Source organism: Curcuma longa, chromosome 12 (assembly GCF_044706935.1).
Source record: "Curcuma longa cultivar G26 ecotype Majalengka, Jawa Barat chromosome 12, ITB_CL_G26_1.1, whole genome shotgun sequence".
Classification (NCBI taxonomy): Eukaryota; Viridiplantae; Streptophyta; class Magnoliopsida; order Zingiberales; family Zingiberaceae; genus Curcuma; species Curcuma longa.
In genome coordinates, this window is record NC_133872.1 from 429,086 (window position 1) to 449,140 (window position 20,055).

Below are 20,055 nucleotides of genomic sequence, written 5' to 3' on the forward strand. Positions count from 1 at the left end.
TTCAGGTTATGATGGCTCAGTGACAGAGTGGGAGGATTATCCTAGATATGTTAACTCTGATGGAGTGGAGGTACCTCCACTTGTAAGTTGCCTTTGACTCTCCTTTCTATTTTTCAGTATCTTGTTCCTTTTTCATTTTGATGATCAGGCTTATTGCCTATTGATCAATTAATTTGTAAACTAGAGTAAGTTGTTTTGCAAATATTATTTTTGTACTTTGGCTCTTTTCTATGCTCATATTTTAATGGCATTTCTGGTCATTGGCAGGGGGTTTATGGGGATATGTATCATCCTGGATATGGTTATACTCCATATAGTCCATATCCTTCTCCTGGTTCCCCAGTTCCAACTATGGGGCACAACAATCAACTATACACACCCCAACATTACCACTTCCCTGCAACATATTACCAGCCACAGACACCCAGTGGTGCACCATACACAGCAAGCCAAAATCCTAGTTCCAAAGGAGATGTTTCTACATCTACTGCCACTGAACTTCCTCCTATTCCAGTAGATACAACAAAAGCTAATTCGAATGAAACTGTTAAAGCAAATACAAATAGCAACAATGGGACAACAAAAGCAAAACCAAACCAACAGAATACACCATCAAATACAGGTGGCTCATTTGGTAAAGGCATGTTACCTGGACTGAATCCATCTTCCGGCTACCAGGATCCAAGATTTGGTTATGATGGCATGTGGTCACCTATTTCATGGTATGACGGTTCCATGTTTCCTGATGGGCAGCAGAGATCAACTTCCACTATCAATGGCTCTTCAATGGCATCTCATATTGCAAATACTACATCAACAAGAAATCAGAATCTCCATCCTCTTCCTCATCTTGCTGTATGTACAATACAAATTAGTATCTTGTCTGTTAACTGATATATTACTTATTCTTGTGAAACTGAGTAGCCATGTGTAAGAAAATGCGACACACTTTCATGCTTGCTTTTTGTTACAATTTGTTCTAAGTAGTCATAATCTAGCTTGCTGCAAGCCAAGTGTTTCACTTAACTATTACTTTGGCATTTGCTTGCTGAACATTATGCAAAGTCCAAACATACTGAACTTTATATTTGATTGTTTAGTGAGAATATCTTATGATTGTCAGGGAATGCATACTCCAAGATCATCAGCTCCTGGAATAGTGAACAAGATGTACCCTAACAATAGAATATATGGTCAGAATGCTAATGGATTCAGAGGTAATCAGGGTTTTCGCTCAAATATCTACGACTCCAGCATGAATGGAAGATGGGTAATGTCAATGGATAACAAGTATAAGCATAGAGGTCAGGGTAATGGTTTCTATGGCTATGGTAACGAGAACTTGGAAGGCCTGAGTGAGCTTAATAAAGGACCAAGGGCAGGTCATTTTAGAAACCAGAAGGGATTTGCGCCTAATTTTTCTGTTGCAATAAGGGGACAAAGTCTTTCTACAAGTGTCCATGACTCTCCTGAAGTTCCTGATAGAGACCAATACAACAAGACAGATTTCCCAATAACTTATTCAGATGCCAAGTTTTTTATAATAAAATCATACAGCGAGGATGATATTCACAAGAGTATCAAGTACAATGTTTGGGCTAGTACTCCCCATGGAAACAAGAAACTTGATGCCGCTTATCAGGAATCTAAAGAGAAGACAAATGGATGCCCGGTGTTTTTATTGTTCTCTGTAAGCATCACTTTTGTGTTGCACTTTCTAATTTTCAGGTTTATATAATATAATTGTTGAGTATGTTTTTGCATTATAGGTCAACACTAGTGGACAGTTCGTAGGTGTTGCAGAGATGGTCGGTCCGGTTGATTTCAACAAAACATTAGATTATTGGCAGCAGGACAAGTGGATTGGGTGTTTTCCTGTTAAGTGGCATATTGTAAAGGATGTGCCCAATAGCATCCTAAAACATATCACATTGGAGAACAATGACAACAAACCTGTGACAAACAGTAGAGATACTCAGGAGGTAAGGAAAATTTTCGACTGGTAATCATTTGAAATATCATTTTTACCTGCCTTATCCTTTCTATAGGTGAAGCTTGAGCATGGACTTCAACTGCTCAAGCTTTTCAAGGAACATGTGAGCGTGACTTCGATTCTGGATGATTTTACTTTCTATGAGAACCGCCAGAAGGTGATGCAAGAAAAGAGACCAAAGCAACAACAGTTACAGAAGAAGGCATGATCAAGTCCTTTATCCTTCTGATATGCCAAGCATTTGCATACACTGATTTATGCTGCAATTGATAATAATTTAGTAACAAAAGGTTAATCTTTTGGTCACGCAAGCATTCTTGAATGTTGAGACCATGCATTAATAATTTTAATGGCTCAGTTCCATAAGTTTCCTCTTTTGAAATTCATGCTAGTTTGCTTGGGAATTTTCATTGCCATCTATAGGACTGTTGCCCTTCCTTTTTGAACACTCATCCATATCTGTTCATTTCAGCTTGTGGATGGAAAACCAGTTATATTTGATGACAAAGAAAAGGATAATGCCAGTGGGAGGCCTGTGTTGCAGAAGCCCTTGGAACTGGTTTCTATTTTGAAGAAAGAATCTGCACAAAATGCACTTATGGCATCAGAATTCACTTTAGCAGAGAAAAATGGTGTCCCTGCTGTTGCTGGTGTTGCTCCGAAGGATGCTAAACCAGTGACTGAGAAACGAGTTGTGGCTAATGGTGTATCTAATGGTTATTAAGTTAATCAGCCAATTCCGCAGCCACAACTATTGGCTTCTCAGATTGCTGCTCTCTACTGTTAGCGACTTGATCAAATTCTGGGGCATCTGGTGGTGGACATGTATGCTTTAGGTCTATTTTGGCTGTTGCATTGTAGAAAAGCTGTAGTTCCTTCTAATTCCAGCTTAATATTTGATTTGAGTTTGCTTTCTAAGCTGTCCCTTGAGTAGGTAATTGGTGTTTAAGTTTCATAGTATTAGATGCAATCAACCTGTTTTCTCTACTCTTAATTCTGTGTATTTTCTACTGTTTATTTTGTTTGCAAGGATCTCTTTGGTTAAATGCTTGCTTATAGGACACTTGTTTCATCTCTTGCATCTTGTAGCTCTTTATCATGCAGATTAATCCTAATACATTATGCTGAATGGATGTTGATTATCATGTTAGTATGGGTGGGTTGTCTCATAATTGATAATTATGCTGATTGATAAATGGCTTACATGATTCAAAAGACCTAGTCTTGTATGACCTGGGACATGGTTTGATTATGATGATGATCCACGTCTAAGAGAAATATATTCAACTTCAATTCAGATTGTAAGTGTGAGCATGTATTCTACTTCAAATCTGATTTGATTCTTCTTTATTTTTAGGAAACCAATAAAATCAAACCAAGCTTATATAAAAAAAATGATTTCTGTTTCTGTTATGCCAATATTTTTTTGACTGCCCGCACCTTTCTCACTTGAAACTAATAAAAGACATGAAAACCAGCCTCATAAAAGAAGCAAGTGTGAGCATGTAGCAATGAGTGTTCATTGTTCCATAATTTACACTACATGTCCAACACAGTAGCAACTAACACCAAGAAAAGAAGCTTCCTTTGCCTTGCTGAAGAACAGCAAATGAGGGAATAGAAAATGACGGTGAAATCGGATCGGTCACTCCTCAGGGATAGTCAATGAGATTAATTGTGATTTATCATTTTTCTGGATCCAAAGCTAAATGCTTCAAGCCTTGTATACTACTGGCGCAACCAGTAGACCAATGATGCAAAGCTAGACCACTGGACCAGGAAAGGCTCATTTGAAGGTGATCGATTTGATTTTATGAAAATTTTCTATAGAATAAATTCGGAAGAGCAAATGGTATAAGCATAAAGTTATGAACTACTTAAAGCTCACATTTCTAAGTGTCTCTTCCCCCATATTCACTTTGTCTGGCCTTTTGCTACCAAACGATCGAGCAGAATGGACTGGTTAATGGACTAATGATCATTTAATGTTTTTGGTGAAAAATATTTATTAGTCATCAAGCAATGCATACACTAAGGTCATTTCTGTTTGTAAGTTTTCTTGTCGTTCTCAATATGCCACGTTAAAAGCATAAAAATCTACTACGCTCTCTTCATTATTAAAAAATAAAAATCTAAATCTTATACTGTTAAATCATACATATTTACTTACTATTCACTCACATTCTCGATTTTGAGAGAAAAGAATAATTTTAACATTTCGTTATTGCTCTTAAATAAAAATCTCAATTCTTCACGATGATTCAAACTTTTTTATTCGACTTTTTTATTTCATAAATCTTTTCAAAAGCCCTAATTTATTAGTTATCAAGCACTTTAGCAAAAGTGCAATTCCATGGTCAATGCACTGTCACTTTTCAGCTAAATAGAATCCGTCACTTTAGCAGTTTCACACGGTAGACTCTACGATCATATGTGAGGAGATAAATCGAGAAGTTGCAGTTGGTCACGACAGAAGAGGGCATTGTCTCGACTTCGTCGAGATTCGACTCTTATCTACTTCAACAATTCTGTTTTTTCGCAACCAACTCAACTATGTGTAAAAGACAATACATTGCCACTTATATTTATAAGCAATGATACACTATATGAAAAATGTAATATGACACACTCCATACAGTGGATCCCACATCCATACAGTGGGTAATTGCAGTGTGTTATGTTAAATTTCATACTACAATTTTCATTTAGTATATCATTATTGTATATTTATACAGTATGTGGATGTGTCCTTTAGATGTATTTTTGGGCACTTGTGTCCCCAAGTCATCTAACCCATTTGAAATTTTTTGATTATAGATATGTTAGATCAGAAATTTAGAACTGCATAAAATATTTAATAATTTTAGCAATTAATAAAAAAAAATTGTGATTTTTATAAATGTTATTTTTGAGCTTCCAAAGAAAAATGTAAAAAATTTATTTATTTTATTAATCGATCTTTTAAATGGTTAAATGATCATAATAACGAAATGTCATGGGCCGGCCGGCTCGATACGCCCGAAGCAAGTCCCTCGCTTAATAGTTACCGTCCAAGGGGACAAAGGGAGAAATTTCAATTCCATGGCGATTTTGGCGAATCCCTTTTCGATCTCACTGTTCTGCTCCTCGACGCCATGCGGCGGGGTGCGGGTGCTCTGTGCTCCGATCAATGGGTGCGACCTCGCAGTGAAATTTCGCCCCTTTACGGCCAATCCGCATCCATACGCTCTGCGTTGCAGTTTCGCTTTGGCTAGTTGTTTCTAACCTTTTATTTTTGTTTATTTTTACGTTTTTTTAAAGAAAATTAGGGGCATGGCAATATGTAAACCATTCATCATTTGAGCTTCTTGTTCTCTCGATTTGTCGAGAAATCCAAAAAGGGTTTGGTTGATACGAATTATTGGTCTTAAGCTTATGGCTTTAGAAAGAGGAATCAAGATCTGTCATCGGTTTGTGAGTGTTTGATGACTGAGCATGGTTAAATGATATCCAGATCAAATTATTTTTGGTTAGGTGGGAGCATGCTTCCTGTCAATTTCATTCCTGTTAGCTTGTAGAAAACTGGTAATCCAACGAACATGGCTGCTTGTTAGCTGTGGATCAACTTATTTGTGTTATTTTTCATTTTCCTATTCTTTTCCATGCGTTACAAAATTCATTTGATCCCGTTTAACTGTGAATCAAATCACTTTTACAAGTCATCTCTATAAGTGTCTCAGCTACTACTTTTGTCTTTATACTTGTTCTGGTTGGCTCAGAATTTGATTAATATCCTCAATGTCCAACTTTTTCACCATGAACCGTTTTGGAATCATAATCCGTACAATGTAGATAATTTATGCACTACCGATTCAATCTATAACCTCAGAACAGCATTTGTGACGTTGTTAGTTTTGGTGAAAAGGATCTAAGTCAAGGTCTGGAGGTATCAGGATCTGGCCTCAGTTGCCTGCCCTTTTTAAAGGAAAATGAAGGAGACCTTGTTGCAGCTCGTCCAAGAGGAATAAATAAAAGTTGGTCAAGTGGGTAACCTACATTCCAATAAATTCGATCAGCTTGCTTGGTATGAAATATTTAGTGTAGCACACTCAATTAACCTTGCAGTAGTCACCTAGGAATCATTATTCTTCAATGGGAGAAGTGGTTTCTATAAACTTGGAGTTAAAATCTAATATAGCCATTAAGTGTGTGCATCAGTAATGTTGCATAGTAATTTTTTATTCAACCCATAACCATAATGCAGTTGAAAGGTACAAAATTGTGTTAGTATGCATACCATCTTCATAGGAATGACATCAAATTGATTCCTGGCGTTTTTCCTGTTACCAAACATTCATTGAGCATTTCCTTCCTGATTTAGATGTTTGGCTTTCCTTCCCTTTGCAGTTCTTACCTATGACGATGGTCATGTGGGCATATTCTAAGCTGATATATATGGTCTGCCCATTGACATGCAGATGGATTCAGGTTCATCAAATGATAAAAGTTTGATTGCCATCTTTAGTAGGATCAATGTCTTAGGTGATGAAAAGAGACTTCCAACATTTGCACAGGTATCTCATGGATTCAGACATATAAGACAACAATATCTGCAATGCAAAGAACTCCACTTTCTCAAAATTTACCTCATCAGGATTGCCTCATAGTTCTTTTTTGGAAGCTAACCATAGTTTTACTCTTGGTTAGCTGCTACCAGATTGTCTATAATCATCCATGATGGGTCTATAGTAGGGTTGGTTAAACATATTGATATGTTAGTGACACAGTGGTTTTTCAATCGACCTGGTGATTCAGTTTCAGCTATCCTATGTTAGTGACAGTGGTTTTTCAATCTACCTGGTGATTCAGTTCCAGCTATCCCATTATTTAAAAATGGTCTTAATTGTGATAGAAGAGATCATTACTTTCCATATGCTCTTTTAATCATTAGTCCATTGTTGATATTTCTTTGATGGCAGGACCGGAAGATAGTAGAAAGAAGACAAATGAAATTGGAGAACTTAGTATAAATGTAGATATAAAATTTAAAAGCATAATTCTCTTATCCCTTATTTAATCTAGTTGATATACTACTTTATAGTGTGCAAATATTTAGTTACTAACATCACAACCTATACAAGTATTTGTACACAACAGCTGAGCATGTATCCATTTGACTGTTAATATGATAGTGGACAGAGAATATACCCTCATTCACAACCTAGATGCATCAATTTTTGGTTGGTTCTCATCCATTTAATCCTCGATGAATCACTCTAATTAACCATTATGCAATTATGCTTAAATAATGGCCACAGCTGGAAAAATATATTATATGCAATGAAAAGTTGAAATATATATAAATGGAAACATATTTCTTTTTAAGACCAACTACATCCTCTTCTTCAGCAAAAAGGTGGAATCCGCCACCCCTAGTGGCCCCGCACGGTCGGTCCCACAACCATCTGTGAGGAGGTAAATCGAGAAGCTGCAGTTGGCCACGACGGAGGAGGGCATTCCTCGGCTTCGTCGAGATTCAACCCTTGTCCACTTCAGCAACTCTGTTCCGTCGTAACCAACTCAACTATGTCCCAGGAGGCAACTACATCCTCAAACTTTATAAATATGAAGATGATCAATAGGCAGAAAAAAGAAATATCTTTCCATTGGATAATATCCTAATACAAAACAGAATACTTAATTAGAGACAAATAGATTACTTGTTTTGTTTTAGGATGTTATCTTTCTTAATTATATTGTGATTTAATTTATTTGTAGTAGTTGATTCTCAATTCATTTAATCTTGTGCTTCAGGTTAACTCAAGTTCAATCGATGATTTACAGAGGTGTAGAAGCAATCTTGAATCCCTATTCTGCTACGATAAGTCTTATCCAGAGGAGAATATAGAGAAGCCAGTTGGTTTGTGCATGGATAAGAAGGAAATAGGGAATGACCCACCTTGCACTGCTTGTGAAGTCAAAGGTGCAGTGTTATGTGCTACTTGTGAAGGTTCTGGTTTATACGTTGACTCAATCCTGGAGAGTCAAGGAATCATCGTGAAAGTTAGGTGCCTAGGTAATATAATTTTTTTGCATTATTATTGTTTTTAATGCATGAGCTATGTCTATGAATTTATATTGTTTTCGTTATATGGTGTGTTTTATAGTCGGTGCTTCAATGTTGTCTGAAGTGTTGTCATACTGAGCAAGTTTCTCCCAGAAACAATTAATCGTGTTGTTTGGTTTAGGGAATGGAACAAACATACAATGAATAGAGTTCCAATGGTTATTCTTAGTTTGATTCATAAAGTGAAATTAGACATGACAACTATTCATTTATAGGAATGTTGTAAGTAATAGACAAAGCATAATTTCAAAATACCTATATTCCCCATCCAACCCACTCAACCTTCTAGGTACATTGGGTCTGTCAGGTGTGCTCAGTCTATTCATCTCAGTCAAACTATGCTCGTAGGGTTGGCCTATTGGACCTAGTCCTCCTACCCCTATCTAAGCCACCTACTATGTTATAGTTACTCAACCGGCTCGAGCAATTCATGCAGATCGCCAAGTCTATGCGATCAGCTTGAGTTGCTCCCCTACTTGGTCCACTCAATTTGCCCGCTTGGCGCCTGCATGACCCAATTGGTTTGTCCTAACTAGCCTTACCTCTAAGGCAAGGAAGGAAAGAGATGTGGTTTCTTTCCTTCAAGAAAGACTTTATGTTCTTTTATTGTAAAGGTCTTGGGTTCTAATCCTGGCTTCAGTAGCAAATGATCATGTTATCCGAAAAAAGGAAATAGAATAAGAATCAGTATTCCTTGGAGAATGGCCTAGAGGAGGAATATGAAACTATGGAAGGTGAATAGAGAATCACAGTTTTATTGAAATTCATAATCCATGATAATTTTTAGGAATAGATATATTGCTGTGAATTAAACATATAATTTGCATCTATCAATAAAATCTTCTATTATTTAGTTAGGCCTTTGTATGCTTCTTGACATCATATTCTTGTGAAAACTTCTGAACCATGCCTTGTATTTTCTTTTAATGAATTTAGCTTCCGGTTACACTGGCAAACAATATTTTACTAAAATACGGCTCTGTTTCAAAAATTCACACGTAGTGTTCATCTTTGGTCTTTTTTTCCCTTTATTATTCACTCATAATTTATCAGCATAATTTAGTGTTCCTAACATTAATGCTCCAGTCCGAAAAACATAGGAATGTGGAATCAATTGCTTAGGTGCAATTTCATCCGTCAATTTTTGCATCATTCATTCACTCATCTGATGCATTTTATTTTGTAATGTAGGTTGTGGCGGTACCGGCAACATGATGTGCTCCAGATGCGGAGGGCGAGGGCACATTGGACCTGAGTAAGGTTGTGGAATGCTACCAATCATATTCTGGTAGCAGCATAGAAGTTTATTTTGAAAATATAATGAATTGCAAAATCTACTAGAGTGGATGAGTAAATAAACCCTGTCTGTGCGATCTTTCCTATTCCGTAGCAGCATACGGAATATATAATTTGCACGGACGTTTCTGTCTCAGGTTGAGCTAAACCTAATTTCTACTAGCTTACAAACTGTTAATCACAGAGGCATTCCTGCAGGGCTTCACATATTCATTCACCCGAACTTCTTCCAGTTCATCTCGAGCTACTTCGCAACGCGAAATCCTACCCTTCCTGCTACTGCGACATGGCAGCGTGGGCTCCTCCACCCGTCGACGTAGTGACTCAAAAGCATTCAAATTTTTCCCTGGAAAAAACGTGCCTTCAAGCATCATTCGTTAGATTCATCCGGTTGAATAATTTGAATAGATTAAATTGATATTTTATTAATTTATTTAAATATTGATTAAGTAGATTAATCCACTTAGGCTCAAGACCCATGTAGGTCAATCCACATTGGATTTGAATTGATTCACGAATTGAATTTTTTTTTTTAGTTTAAAAAAATAAAAAAAAATTAACAGGTTCAAGGTTTAACCTATTTAATCCATGATTAAATTTAAAATTTTTATTATATTATATATATATTTAATTTTTTTATAAATTCATGAACTTAACTCGCAACCAAAATATAAAAATTTCAATTTTTTATATATATTTTTATTTTTTTATTAGGCCCGGCAACTAAAATAAAAAATTTTTAATTTTTTATATATATTTTTTATTTTTTTATTAGGCCCACTTGTCTAATCCACAATTAATGTTAAGTTGAATTGAATAAAAGATTTTCTAATCTATTAAGAGCAACTACAATACTCCTTAAAAGAGCATTAATAACTATTCTTTAATCTCTCTTCACATGACGTGGAAGAGTACAGATTTGAACGCGTTCAAAGGTTTAAAAGCGTTAATGTAGCAAAAGTGAGTTTTACATATTTGTTTTTACTTTTTTAAGTGTTATTAACAAAGAGCGTTGCAGGTGCTCTAACATGACATATCAACCCATCCTGTCCCACCAGATGAATTTATGAATTTTTGATGGGTTGATCCATCCCTTCATAAATTAGTCTATTTAACCACACTATTTCTAACCGATTAATTTTAAAAATGATCATCCGACCTAAAACAAAATTTTTACCTATGGATAAATCAAAAGCATAAATGATACATTATTTCGCAATCAACATTTCAAAATTATCTCCCCGCCGAAAAAAATTAATTTATAATAAATCATAATTAGACGCCTTGTTGAGTCGTAGCCCCGGGGCAACAAAAAAAAAAACCATTCCTGTTTTCATCCAAGAAAACAAAACATTCATCTCCACACATTCTTTTCCATAATTCCATACTATTTACACACTCGTAAAGGCAGCAGCACATTTATTCACAACACCAGCTCCAGCACACGAACACGGCAAGGACTGTTCGTGTGCTGTGATGAAATAAATAAGGACGCATTAAATTGGTACATGACTGTGCGATGGCATCTAAGCTACGCATTCTGAGGTTCTGTATATTTCTTCGACATGTGCCGCGGGGACGTAGACGACGTCAGTAAGAGAGCTGTGTGTTCGTCCGTAGAACAAGTATACAACAACTCCAATTAGCAACCACATCGAAACGCGAAGCCATGTCCCAGCACTGATATCAAAAGACAATCGTAAGCATGAGTTCAGCGTTTCGATATTTCGAGGCTAGGAAGGAAAGGGTTACCAGCTTGGGAGCTGTCACAACTTACCCGAGATTTACGAGCAGATAAGCATTAACAAGGATGCAACAAACGGGGAGAAATGGGACAAAGGGACAGATGAAACCTGAAAAGAGCCAGCCATGGTTACTAAGTTGTTGCCGAAATGTTAGGACTGGTGCCATTTCAAAAGGAACAGATTATACAGTACCTCCGGCGTGCCCGAAGTTATGGCGAGCATCGTCTTGATCTATCCAGGACAGCACAAACAAACCGGCCACGAGAAGCAAACCTCCGGCAGAGCATGTGGCATAGCGTAGGACACTGTTAAGAAACATAATCGGAAAGAACATCAAATGAAGCTAAAAATCCCTGCAAGATTTCAAGATGTTTTTATGCATTTTGTTCTTCTTCTAGCAATCAATTTCCCCTAGATACCACTTTCAGCAATAGGAAATATTTACCTGGGCAAAAATGAATGAGAAGCTGATGTAGTGAGGATCAGCACTCCAACACAAACCGATGCTATGCTCCAAGCTGCTTTCTGGCGCCTAGTTTTTTCGCTCGAATTCTCTGCAAAGATCGACTGATATATTGATGACTTTGATACGAAAATGAAATAGCATTTTGAAGTTCATAACTATGTGCTACTGGAACTATGCATAATTTGAAAGTGACATAGGTACCTTTGTTAATTTCCTTCACGATAAGAGGAGAGTCAGCTGATTCCTTAGGAATTGCTTGTGATGTACCATCATCATGGCGTTGATTACCGCTATAGCGGAAAGAAACTGACTCAATTGATTCATGGAGAGATGATGGCAGTGGGACCTCACGTGGAGGAACATATCTCAGTATCAAAATCGAAACTGCAACTATGGTAAATGCAAGAAGTGTGCCAACGCTGACCTATAATAAAGAGAGAAAAAAAAACATAAATGGATGGTGATCGATTCTATGACCTTATCCAAATTCGCAAACTGGCAAACATGCTGCAGCTTCTTTTTGTCTATTCCTCAGAATGAATTGACAGCAAAATAAGAATGCTCAAATCTTCAAAGAGTACACTAAATCCTAAAGTGATCTTACCATTCCAGCTAGTTGCGAAACGTCCATAAAGAATGCTAGGGAAGCAGCAAAGATTCCAGTTAGAATTGTGCTCTTGACAGGAACTTGTGTGCGCTCGTTAACATCAGAGAAAAATGATGGTAGCAATCCATCTCTAGCCATTGCCATCAGTATTCTAGGCTGGTAAAAGAAGCAAACAAATCCAAACATTAGCAAATTGCATTATCACAAAGTAGTATTATCTTGTAAATAACTGAAGAGCACACACAGAGAAACAGATCTTATAGTTCAAGATTACTCACAAAACAAAAATTCCCTATTATCTTGTCTCAAGTTCTTGATCTTGTAGATATTGATAGATACTGCTCTAATGAAGCATGGTAAGGTTACTTGCTAGTGTTTTAGTACCATTATTATACCTACTCAGAAAGATTGTAATTGTTGTGCTACTCAGAAAAATAGATGGCAAGGTTTGTAACTGTATTACGTTGAATAAATCAATTATATAGATAAACAACCAAGGTCAATCCTTTTTCCTGTTATCAACAAGTTCTAGCTTACGTAGTAAACACAAGACATGCCGATACAATGTAGGGACGCACTTGTTTCATAAAATCAGTTTACCATTTTAGCATTGACTAACATAATCGTTTATACAGGTATCCAATGACTGTTTGCAGATAGGATCTTGCATTACAAGGTAAATTTGATATACAACATTGCCTTGCAATAACATAAAGAACAAAATAATCATAAATGGTGTGAAATCTTCTGAAAGTGAGGAAAAGGCATCAGGATTTCTGTACCTGCGGGAGAAGTGAACCCATCAAAGCTGAGCAAAGTGCAAGAATTGCACCCGATGTGATTAAGTATCTGTATTCGTGATGTCAAAAGAAGAATTAGATAATGACCAAGAATGCAAGAGCTCAGATGCATAGCGGCCTACTTACACTGCCCATTGAACATCATTCCTAGTAAATGCAGATGATATTGGAGTGTCGGGGTCCATAGCAAAATATGGAACCAAGCCAACAACCACAGTAGAAACTGCCATATACAGTAAGCAACATACAGATAAAGCAGTTGCTATTCCTAATGGCAAATCTCTTTGAGGATTCTTAACCTGAAATAACTAATTATCAGCAACGCAAAATAGACTGGCTAATAAAGAACGAGAAATTTTGTCTCATCATTTTTTCAGAATTCCATATAGTCAGAGTCACCAATCTTATAGTTCTTGCAAAAATTTATTTTAAGCAACTGCAGGTGCACTTAGGATCCATTGAAGAAAAATAAATAAATAAAATCTAACCTCCTCAGCAGTGCTAGCAACAGAATCAAACCCTATATACGCAAAGAACACAGTTGCTGAACCAGCAAGAACTCCATTTACCCCATAAGGGAAATATCTGAAAGATTAGAGTACAGAATGATCAACTTCCAAGAACCAATCTAATCCTTGTAAAGAATTTTAAGTCGCAAAATTACCCGCCAGCTACAGTGTACCCAACCCATCCAGTCTTGAAACCAATATACCCACCAGCAATAATGACAAATAATAAGACACAGACATTTAATGTCGTGACGATTGCCTGTATGAATGTGCTCTGCATGATAAACCAACCAATGTCAAAAATGTAGCAAGCAATCGACTCTGACTTGAAAAGCTCTGCACTTGGTGGCATACCTCCTTTATCCCCAAACAGAGCAATCCAGTTACAAACAGTACAAGAACAGCAGCACATGGATCCACAATAATATCGATCCCTGGAATATGAATTCGTGCTAAATACGAAGGCAGACTATCAGGTCCTCCAAAAACTAATGCCTGAAATCAATTTTAAGGGTGTCAAGCTACCGTTTTGTTAAACTACTGTCATTTTGTCACTGTTCCAGGAACATCAGTTGTCAACAACAATTTTTCCATGTTACAAATTATTCATTTTAGATGTTCAACCAAACGTACATAATGCTGTGTACAATCAGTAGACAGATTTTGGAAGAAAGGCACTTAGATAAGGAGGAAAGGAAATTCAATTTCTAATTTCAATTGCACAACATAAGACAAGAATTGCATCCAAATAGAGAGAAAAAAGAGGATGTATCACATCTTAACAAGAATTATGATGTGCACATTCGTACCATCTTTTTTTTTTTTTGAGAAAAAAGACCATTAGGCCATGGACCTCACAAATTATTCATGTCTTGAGATTCTAAAAGACAATGTCAAAGGAAAAAATTGCAAAAGATAAAAGTCAAATAACAAACACTAGAGAATAGTGTATCCATGAAGAAGCTCAAACACACGAGACAGAAATGCAGTGCGACAGAATTACTACAAGCAGATACTACAAGTCAAAAGTAATGCATTTTCCACTTTCTGGTTATTGAAGATTGATAGGAAATCATCTGAATAGAACAAAGATATACAAGTACAGAGTGCAATATAATGTTCCAAAATGTGAACACAAAGAACTACCAAGTACCAACACAAGCATGATGTACAATAAGGTCTTGAAGTAGGTGCTTAATTTATTTTTAAAAACAAAAAGATAGATCAACAATTATATATGAGAAACACAGACCAAGTTCGGAGATATTCCACGTGCAACAGCTGACCCTCCAATTGTGTATTCAAGAATTAGAGCCCAACCAATAATCCAAGCAACACTGAAAAAGACAACAAACTTAGGAAATTAACTATTGCATAATTGATCAACATAATTTAAAAAACAGCGATAACAAGACACCTATTGCATAATGGACCCTATATCAACACAGACCTTATTGCAACACAGGTTACATAATGCTACATTTCATTAAATATGATAATCAATCTCAATCACCAATATGTCCTATATCCTTCAATAAAATTAGCTTTTCTTACAATATTTTCTAATGGTTTATGTCATTTGATAATGACACTAACAGCCTAACATTGAATCTGTACTTGTTTAAATGATTACCCTTCTCCAACACAAATGTAGGAATAGTGATAGGCGCTTCCTGCAGAAGGGCATCGGCTTGCAAGCTCTGCATAGCAGAAAGCTGAAAGAGCAGCTGCTATCCCAGCTATCAGAAAAGAGATGGTGAGTGCTGGCCCTGTATGTTCTCTGGCAACAGTTCCAACAAGAACATAAACTCCAGCACCTATTGTTGTGCCAACACCTAGAAAGAAATAAAAATATTTATAAGTGGCTATGTTAATATAAAATCCAGGAATCTTTCTTGGGGTATGAAGAAAAAAAGAAAATTGTAGGATGAAAATAAGCTTTGCAAAAACATAGAAATATACTAAGGGCAAACAACTCAACCCACAATGAATCTAAGATAGGAAACGATGAAAAGATTGATTGTAACTTGCAAACGACTATATTGATTATGCCTAAGGCAACAAATATGATCATTTCCTGTCATAAAATCCAATTGGTATGACCTTCTAGTGTATTATGCAAGGTAAGAAGGAAAGCGGCAGCTAAAGCAGTAAATAGCTGTGAAACTAAGAAAATAGAGCAAAGTGCTAGAATTTAGAAATTTTAAATCTTTTTCTTTCTGGACCAATTCAAAGACTACAGATTCAAACTGATGACGTGCTTTTGAAGTTGCCTTGATAGATAGCTGTTGTCAATAAATTGATCAAAGTGCTAGAATACACTAAAATGTAAAGCTTTCACCTTCTAAACTAATAAATAATGCATTTGTCTGTGTTAAATAGCTCTGAAGAGAAGAAATTCGAGCTAATTGATACAATTCACCAAACTCTAAATATTCTACTTTCTAGACTATCACAAAGGCTACAAATTCATACTAAAAAAAACGAGCGTCTACAGAAGTGTATACCCTTGACAACACCAAGTCATTTTATCCATCAACCTTATGCTTCACTTAAAGAGGAACAAGACGATGAAAAGCCCATAGTATATGAGGCAAAACAAACACATCCGTTCATAAATTTAACGGTGCAGCAAAGATGCGCATTTTCCGTCCGACTAATGCAAAATTACGAAACGATAGTTAACAGATGTGTATCAATTAACAGCTGAAAGTGAAAGAGAGCAGCTTATTACTCAACGAGAGAGAGAAAAAGAATCTGACAAACACGACTTCAAAGCAAACTTGAAAGCCATAAGAACAGGAGAGAACAATGAAGGCAACTGCGAACTTAAGCAAATCGACGTCACTACCTATGGCCACCAGCTGCGACACCGACAATGCCTTGGCGAGCTGGTTCCCCACCTCTGCCCTCGCGCGTTTAGAATCCACCTGCTTGCGCCTCGTCAGGAACTGGAACCCCACACCGACGCCCCCTCTCTCCTTCCCCATCACCTCCTCGAACCCCATCACAAGCAAGCTCAGAAATTATCCTCCGAACAGACGGCTTTATCAACTGATCGAGGTCAAATTCCTCGGCGGCGACAAAGATTGAATTTTTACCTCCTTTCAGAGAAGAAAGGAGCGGAGAGGGCAGACTAAGGGGAAGAAAACGAACTCTTCGCCCTTATTCACCAATCCTTTCCGCCTCCTCCTCCTCCTCCTCCAATACTCGTTCCCACTCCTTCCGTGCAAGCAAGAATCTCCGGCCTTCTTTATTCCTCCCTTTTTGCCCCTCGTTTCAGTCGTCCCGACGGCTTGTCTTTTACGGATCCCATCCAGTTCTTTCCAAATTCAGCACGAGAAATCCCAGTTCCTTGCCGTGAATATTAGTGGGACCCGCAACACGAAAGGTACACGGTCGCCTGGATTTGAAATGCAACTTGGAACGGATCCGTCAAAGCCTTGTTGGATTCTTTGAACGGAAACTGAGGGTGGGAAAAAAAACAAGAAATTGGGAGAGAAATAATTTCCCAAATGTATTTTTTAATTACTGAAATAATTCTAAATCACAGTCAGCGATTTGGCTTCTTAAAAATACTTTTCTCATTGCCCTTTTTTTTCAAAGGAATGGGGTCTCCTTTCGCTGCTACACGCACCCCAAGTCCCCAACGAAGCTTGATTCTTCTTTCCATTACATTGCACCATGCGATTCCACTGGCCCCACTAGTTTTGGTCGTGATCTTTGTTATACACGTCTTTTACCAGGAACAAATAATTAAGTTTTGGAATCCGAACTCAATTATTTGATGATCACAAGTTGATCGCTAAATTCTGTTAAATAATATAAAGAATGATTGGACAGACAATGCGACGGGAGGAAGATTGCGTGGCGTGAGCCACGAGGCCATCTTCAGTGGCCGACGCCGCACGGTACCGATGCAATATTCTTTATTCAGAAAATAATAATAATAATAAATAATAATAATAATAATAATAAATAGAACCAACGAGACCGACCAAATCATAGTGCCCACGTTGCATGCTAAATGTGTAAAATAATAAAAATGTAAAAAATGTTATTTATTCTGAATATTGTTGCCATAATATCCAATAATATCGGGAATATTATAATCGGAATCGCACGTGATCTAACAATTGAAACTTACTGCTCACGCTTTTTCTTGAAATTGACCAGATTGGAGTAAGAGGAAAAAAATGTTGGGAGGGTAAGCGACAATTGACTCGTTTGGTTGTTTGATTGCTGGCTTAAATTGTCAATATTTGATGTTTTATCTTTCACATTGAGGTTGGTAATGTTCTAATGTAGGTAGTCGTTATAGTCGAATTGATATTCACGTGACTAGGTTATCATATTAAAATATAAATTTAATTTTTAAGATAATAAATTTCTCGAATATTAACATAATTTATTCCATTTAAATCATCATCGGATGGGATTAAATGACATAATTTAAAGGACATCCGAGATGAACGTCTTCATTTTTCTATCATATAGTATAGATGGTCGTTGGTTTTAGAAATATATTTTACCTCTTATAGTCTTGTTAGTTGAAAAAACTTAGATGAAATAGTTCTTTGATCAAAATTCATATGAGGAGATTGGGAACTACAATGAGAAATGAATGAGGGAAAATAAAGTTTTTTTATAATAAATCTTAAGTTAACATTTTTTTTCTTCCTTTTTCATGTATATTCAATATTATTCTTTCATTTATAGTAAAGGTGATTATACTTATAGCAAACATCACTTACAATCTGTCCTTAAATTATGTGAAAAACAGATAAATCACGAGGTAAGTTTATAATCAACTGCCAAATGACTAGAGATGAGAAGGTTTTTTTTTCCAAGGGCATGCAGTCCCTTCGACATTATTCTTTCAAAATTTTTTGATATTGAGGATGTTAGATATTAAGTCTATTATTAATCCTTTTAGTTTAATAAGCATTAGCGCTTAGCTATTTAGTTATACTAGGGATGCTAAATGAGTCTAGTTTCATATCTTCTATTTCCATCACAGTCTTCACTTCCATCTTCATTCTCTTACTTATCGAAGGATCAAATATTCATCTTCACCCCTATATACATTATAGGATATCCTTTTAAATTTTTTTATCTTATTAAATTATCAATTTATTTTTCATTTGATAATTAACTTTGAGTGCAAACAGTACCACTACGGTATTAACTTTCAAAGAACAATATCACTTATTTATATATAATTTAATTAGATATTTGAATTGGATATAAATAAAATTTTATTAGATCAATCTCTATATTCAAATTCAAAAATTTTTATATATAATTACTTGATTATTTAATTAGATTTAAAAAATCTTTTCATATTCTTTTCCATTCAAATCGAATATCCTGCATCAAATTCGAAGGAATCGAGATCAATTCGACTTCCATATCAATTTTTTAATATAATCTGTGTAAAATCAACCTTTGCGAAATTTCATTAGCTTTAATATTTCTATTTAGATACCATTTTAATTCATTTGAAATTCTTCTATTTTCTTGTATTAGTTAGAAGATCAATTGGCTTTAGTATTCGCATTGCCATTGCTTTGCCATATTTGTATTGGGCCGTCCTATGTCACCGCTCGTTGACATAGCACGTGACACGCCGCCTCCAGAGTAAAACCATCATCCCGCAGCGTTTCTCTTTCCTTTTCCTAAACCCTAGCCGGATCCCTGATACCCTGGAAGCGACCGAGGGACGGAATGCGACCTCCAGCCATGGCTATCTCCATGGGCTGGAGCTTCATTACTTCAACTACCGCATTCGCGTCAGTCGTCACTGTCCGGAACGATATCCAGTTCGCGGATAAATTCATGGTCTTCGACCGTCGCATGGAGTTCTCGAATATACTTCCTACATTGGTAGGCTCTACAAACCCTAGCGAACAGAATGAGGACCGCAGCACCTTCGTCCTTGCACCACCGCTCTAGGGAAGATTTCAACTACATGTTTTGTTCTCTCGTGTTGGTGTTGTTTGTAGTCCTACATCCAAAGGTAGGGAGGCCATAAAAGGATTTATGACCAAGTCTCTTCATATACCTCTTGCACATGGTTCATGAATGTGAGTATGTGTGAGTTTCTGTTAGCCAATACACACGTTGGCGGGCGGGGTGTGCACATTGCTGGCTTGGACGTAAGTAGCGTAACCAATTCCTCACGTATGCAAGTTGAGTTCTATCGTGTTTTTTTGAATTGATCAAATTTGTTGTTTATAAACACAAAGGTTTCCAGTTCCGAAAGTATTCTTCTTTTATATGTTCCGACAGTATTATTCTTCTGTATGGCTCAATTAGAAACTCTTCATATTCATTATTCATTTACTAGAGGCTCTTTGGAAATTAATAATTCGTTATGTTTTACATTGTTGAATGTATGTATTTTAAACAGGTCGGATATTGGGAGGGTTGTCACATTTTGTTCACTGCTAGTGACAATATTATTCCAAAGAGGTTTGCCGGTGCTTCAATCAGGTAAACTTCCTCTCTAACATTGCTTCTATTTTACTTGT

The 20,055-nt window shown here is 36.5% G+C and overlaps 3 protein-coding genes across 5 annotated transcripts; 2 read left to right on the forward strand and 1 right to left on the reverse strand.

The window, feature by feature from the left end:
- Positions 1 to 9: 9 nt before the first annotated feature.
- LOC141842917 (YTH domain-containing protein ECT2-like) lies at positions 10 to 3,065 on the forward strand. Its single transcript, XM_074730904.1, has 6 exons — positions 10 to 82; positions 268 to 855; positions 1,124 to 1,690; positions 1,770 to 1,982; positions 2,049 to 2,195; positions 2,466 to 3,065. The coding sequence occupies exons 2-6, from the start codon at positions 283 to 285 to the stop codon at positions 2,715 to 2,717; spliced, it is 1,752 nt and encodes a 583-aa protein (XP_074587005.1). The 5' UTR covers positions 10 to 82; positions 268 to 282; the 3' UTR covers positions 2,718 to 3,065.
- A 1,951-nt stretch (positions 3,066 to 5,016) lies between these two features.
- On the forward strand, positions 5,017 to 9,584 carry LOC141843301 (uncharacterized). Of its 3 annotated transcripts, none has more exons than XM_074731363.1 (3): positions 5,017 to 5,242; positions 7,787 to 8,048; positions 9,291 to 9,584. In XM_074731363.1, the coding sequence occupies exons 1-3, from the start codon at positions 5,075 to 5,077 to the stop codon at positions 9,356 to 9,358; spliced, it is 498 nt and encodes a 165-aa protein (XP_074587464.1). In that variant the 5' UTR covers positions 5,017 to 5,074; the 3' UTR covers positions 9,359 to 9,584. The 3 variants fall into 3 exon arrangements, with proteins under 3 accessions (XP_074587464.1, XP_074587467.1, XP_074587465.1); XM_074731366.1 differs by lacking the exon at positions 5,017 to 5,242 and adding an exon at positions 5,963 to 6,546 and having other exon boundaries at positions 7,817 to 8,048; XM_074731364.1 differs by lacking the exon at positions 5,017 to 5,242 and adding an exon at positions 5,965 to 6,546.
- Positions 9,585 to 10,707: 1,123 nt separating this feature from the next.
- Positions 10,708 to 16,807, reverse strand: LOC141843037 (cationic amino acid transporter 2, vacuolar-like). The gene is made up of 14 exons (XM_074731049.1): positions 16,374 to 16,807; positions 15,156 to 15,357; positions 14,775 to 14,859; positions 13,877 to 14,017; positions 13,678 to 13,796; positions 13,502 to 13,598; positions 13,140 to 13,312; positions 12,996 to 13,062; positions 12,211 to 12,369; positions 11,808 to 12,030; positions 11,586 to 11,694; positions 11,333 to 11,445; positions 11,173 to 11,248; positions 10,708 to 11,075 (listed from the first exon to the last, which is right to left on the reverse strand). The coding sequence occupies exons 1-14, from the start codon at positions 16,528 to 16,530 to the stop codon at positions 10,922 to 10,924; spliced, it is 1,875 nt and encodes a 624-aa protein (XP_074587150.1). The 5' UTR covers positions 16,531 to 16,807; the 3' UTR covers positions 10,708 to 10,921.
- Between the last annotated feature and the right edge of the window lie 3,248 nt (positions 16,808 to 20,055).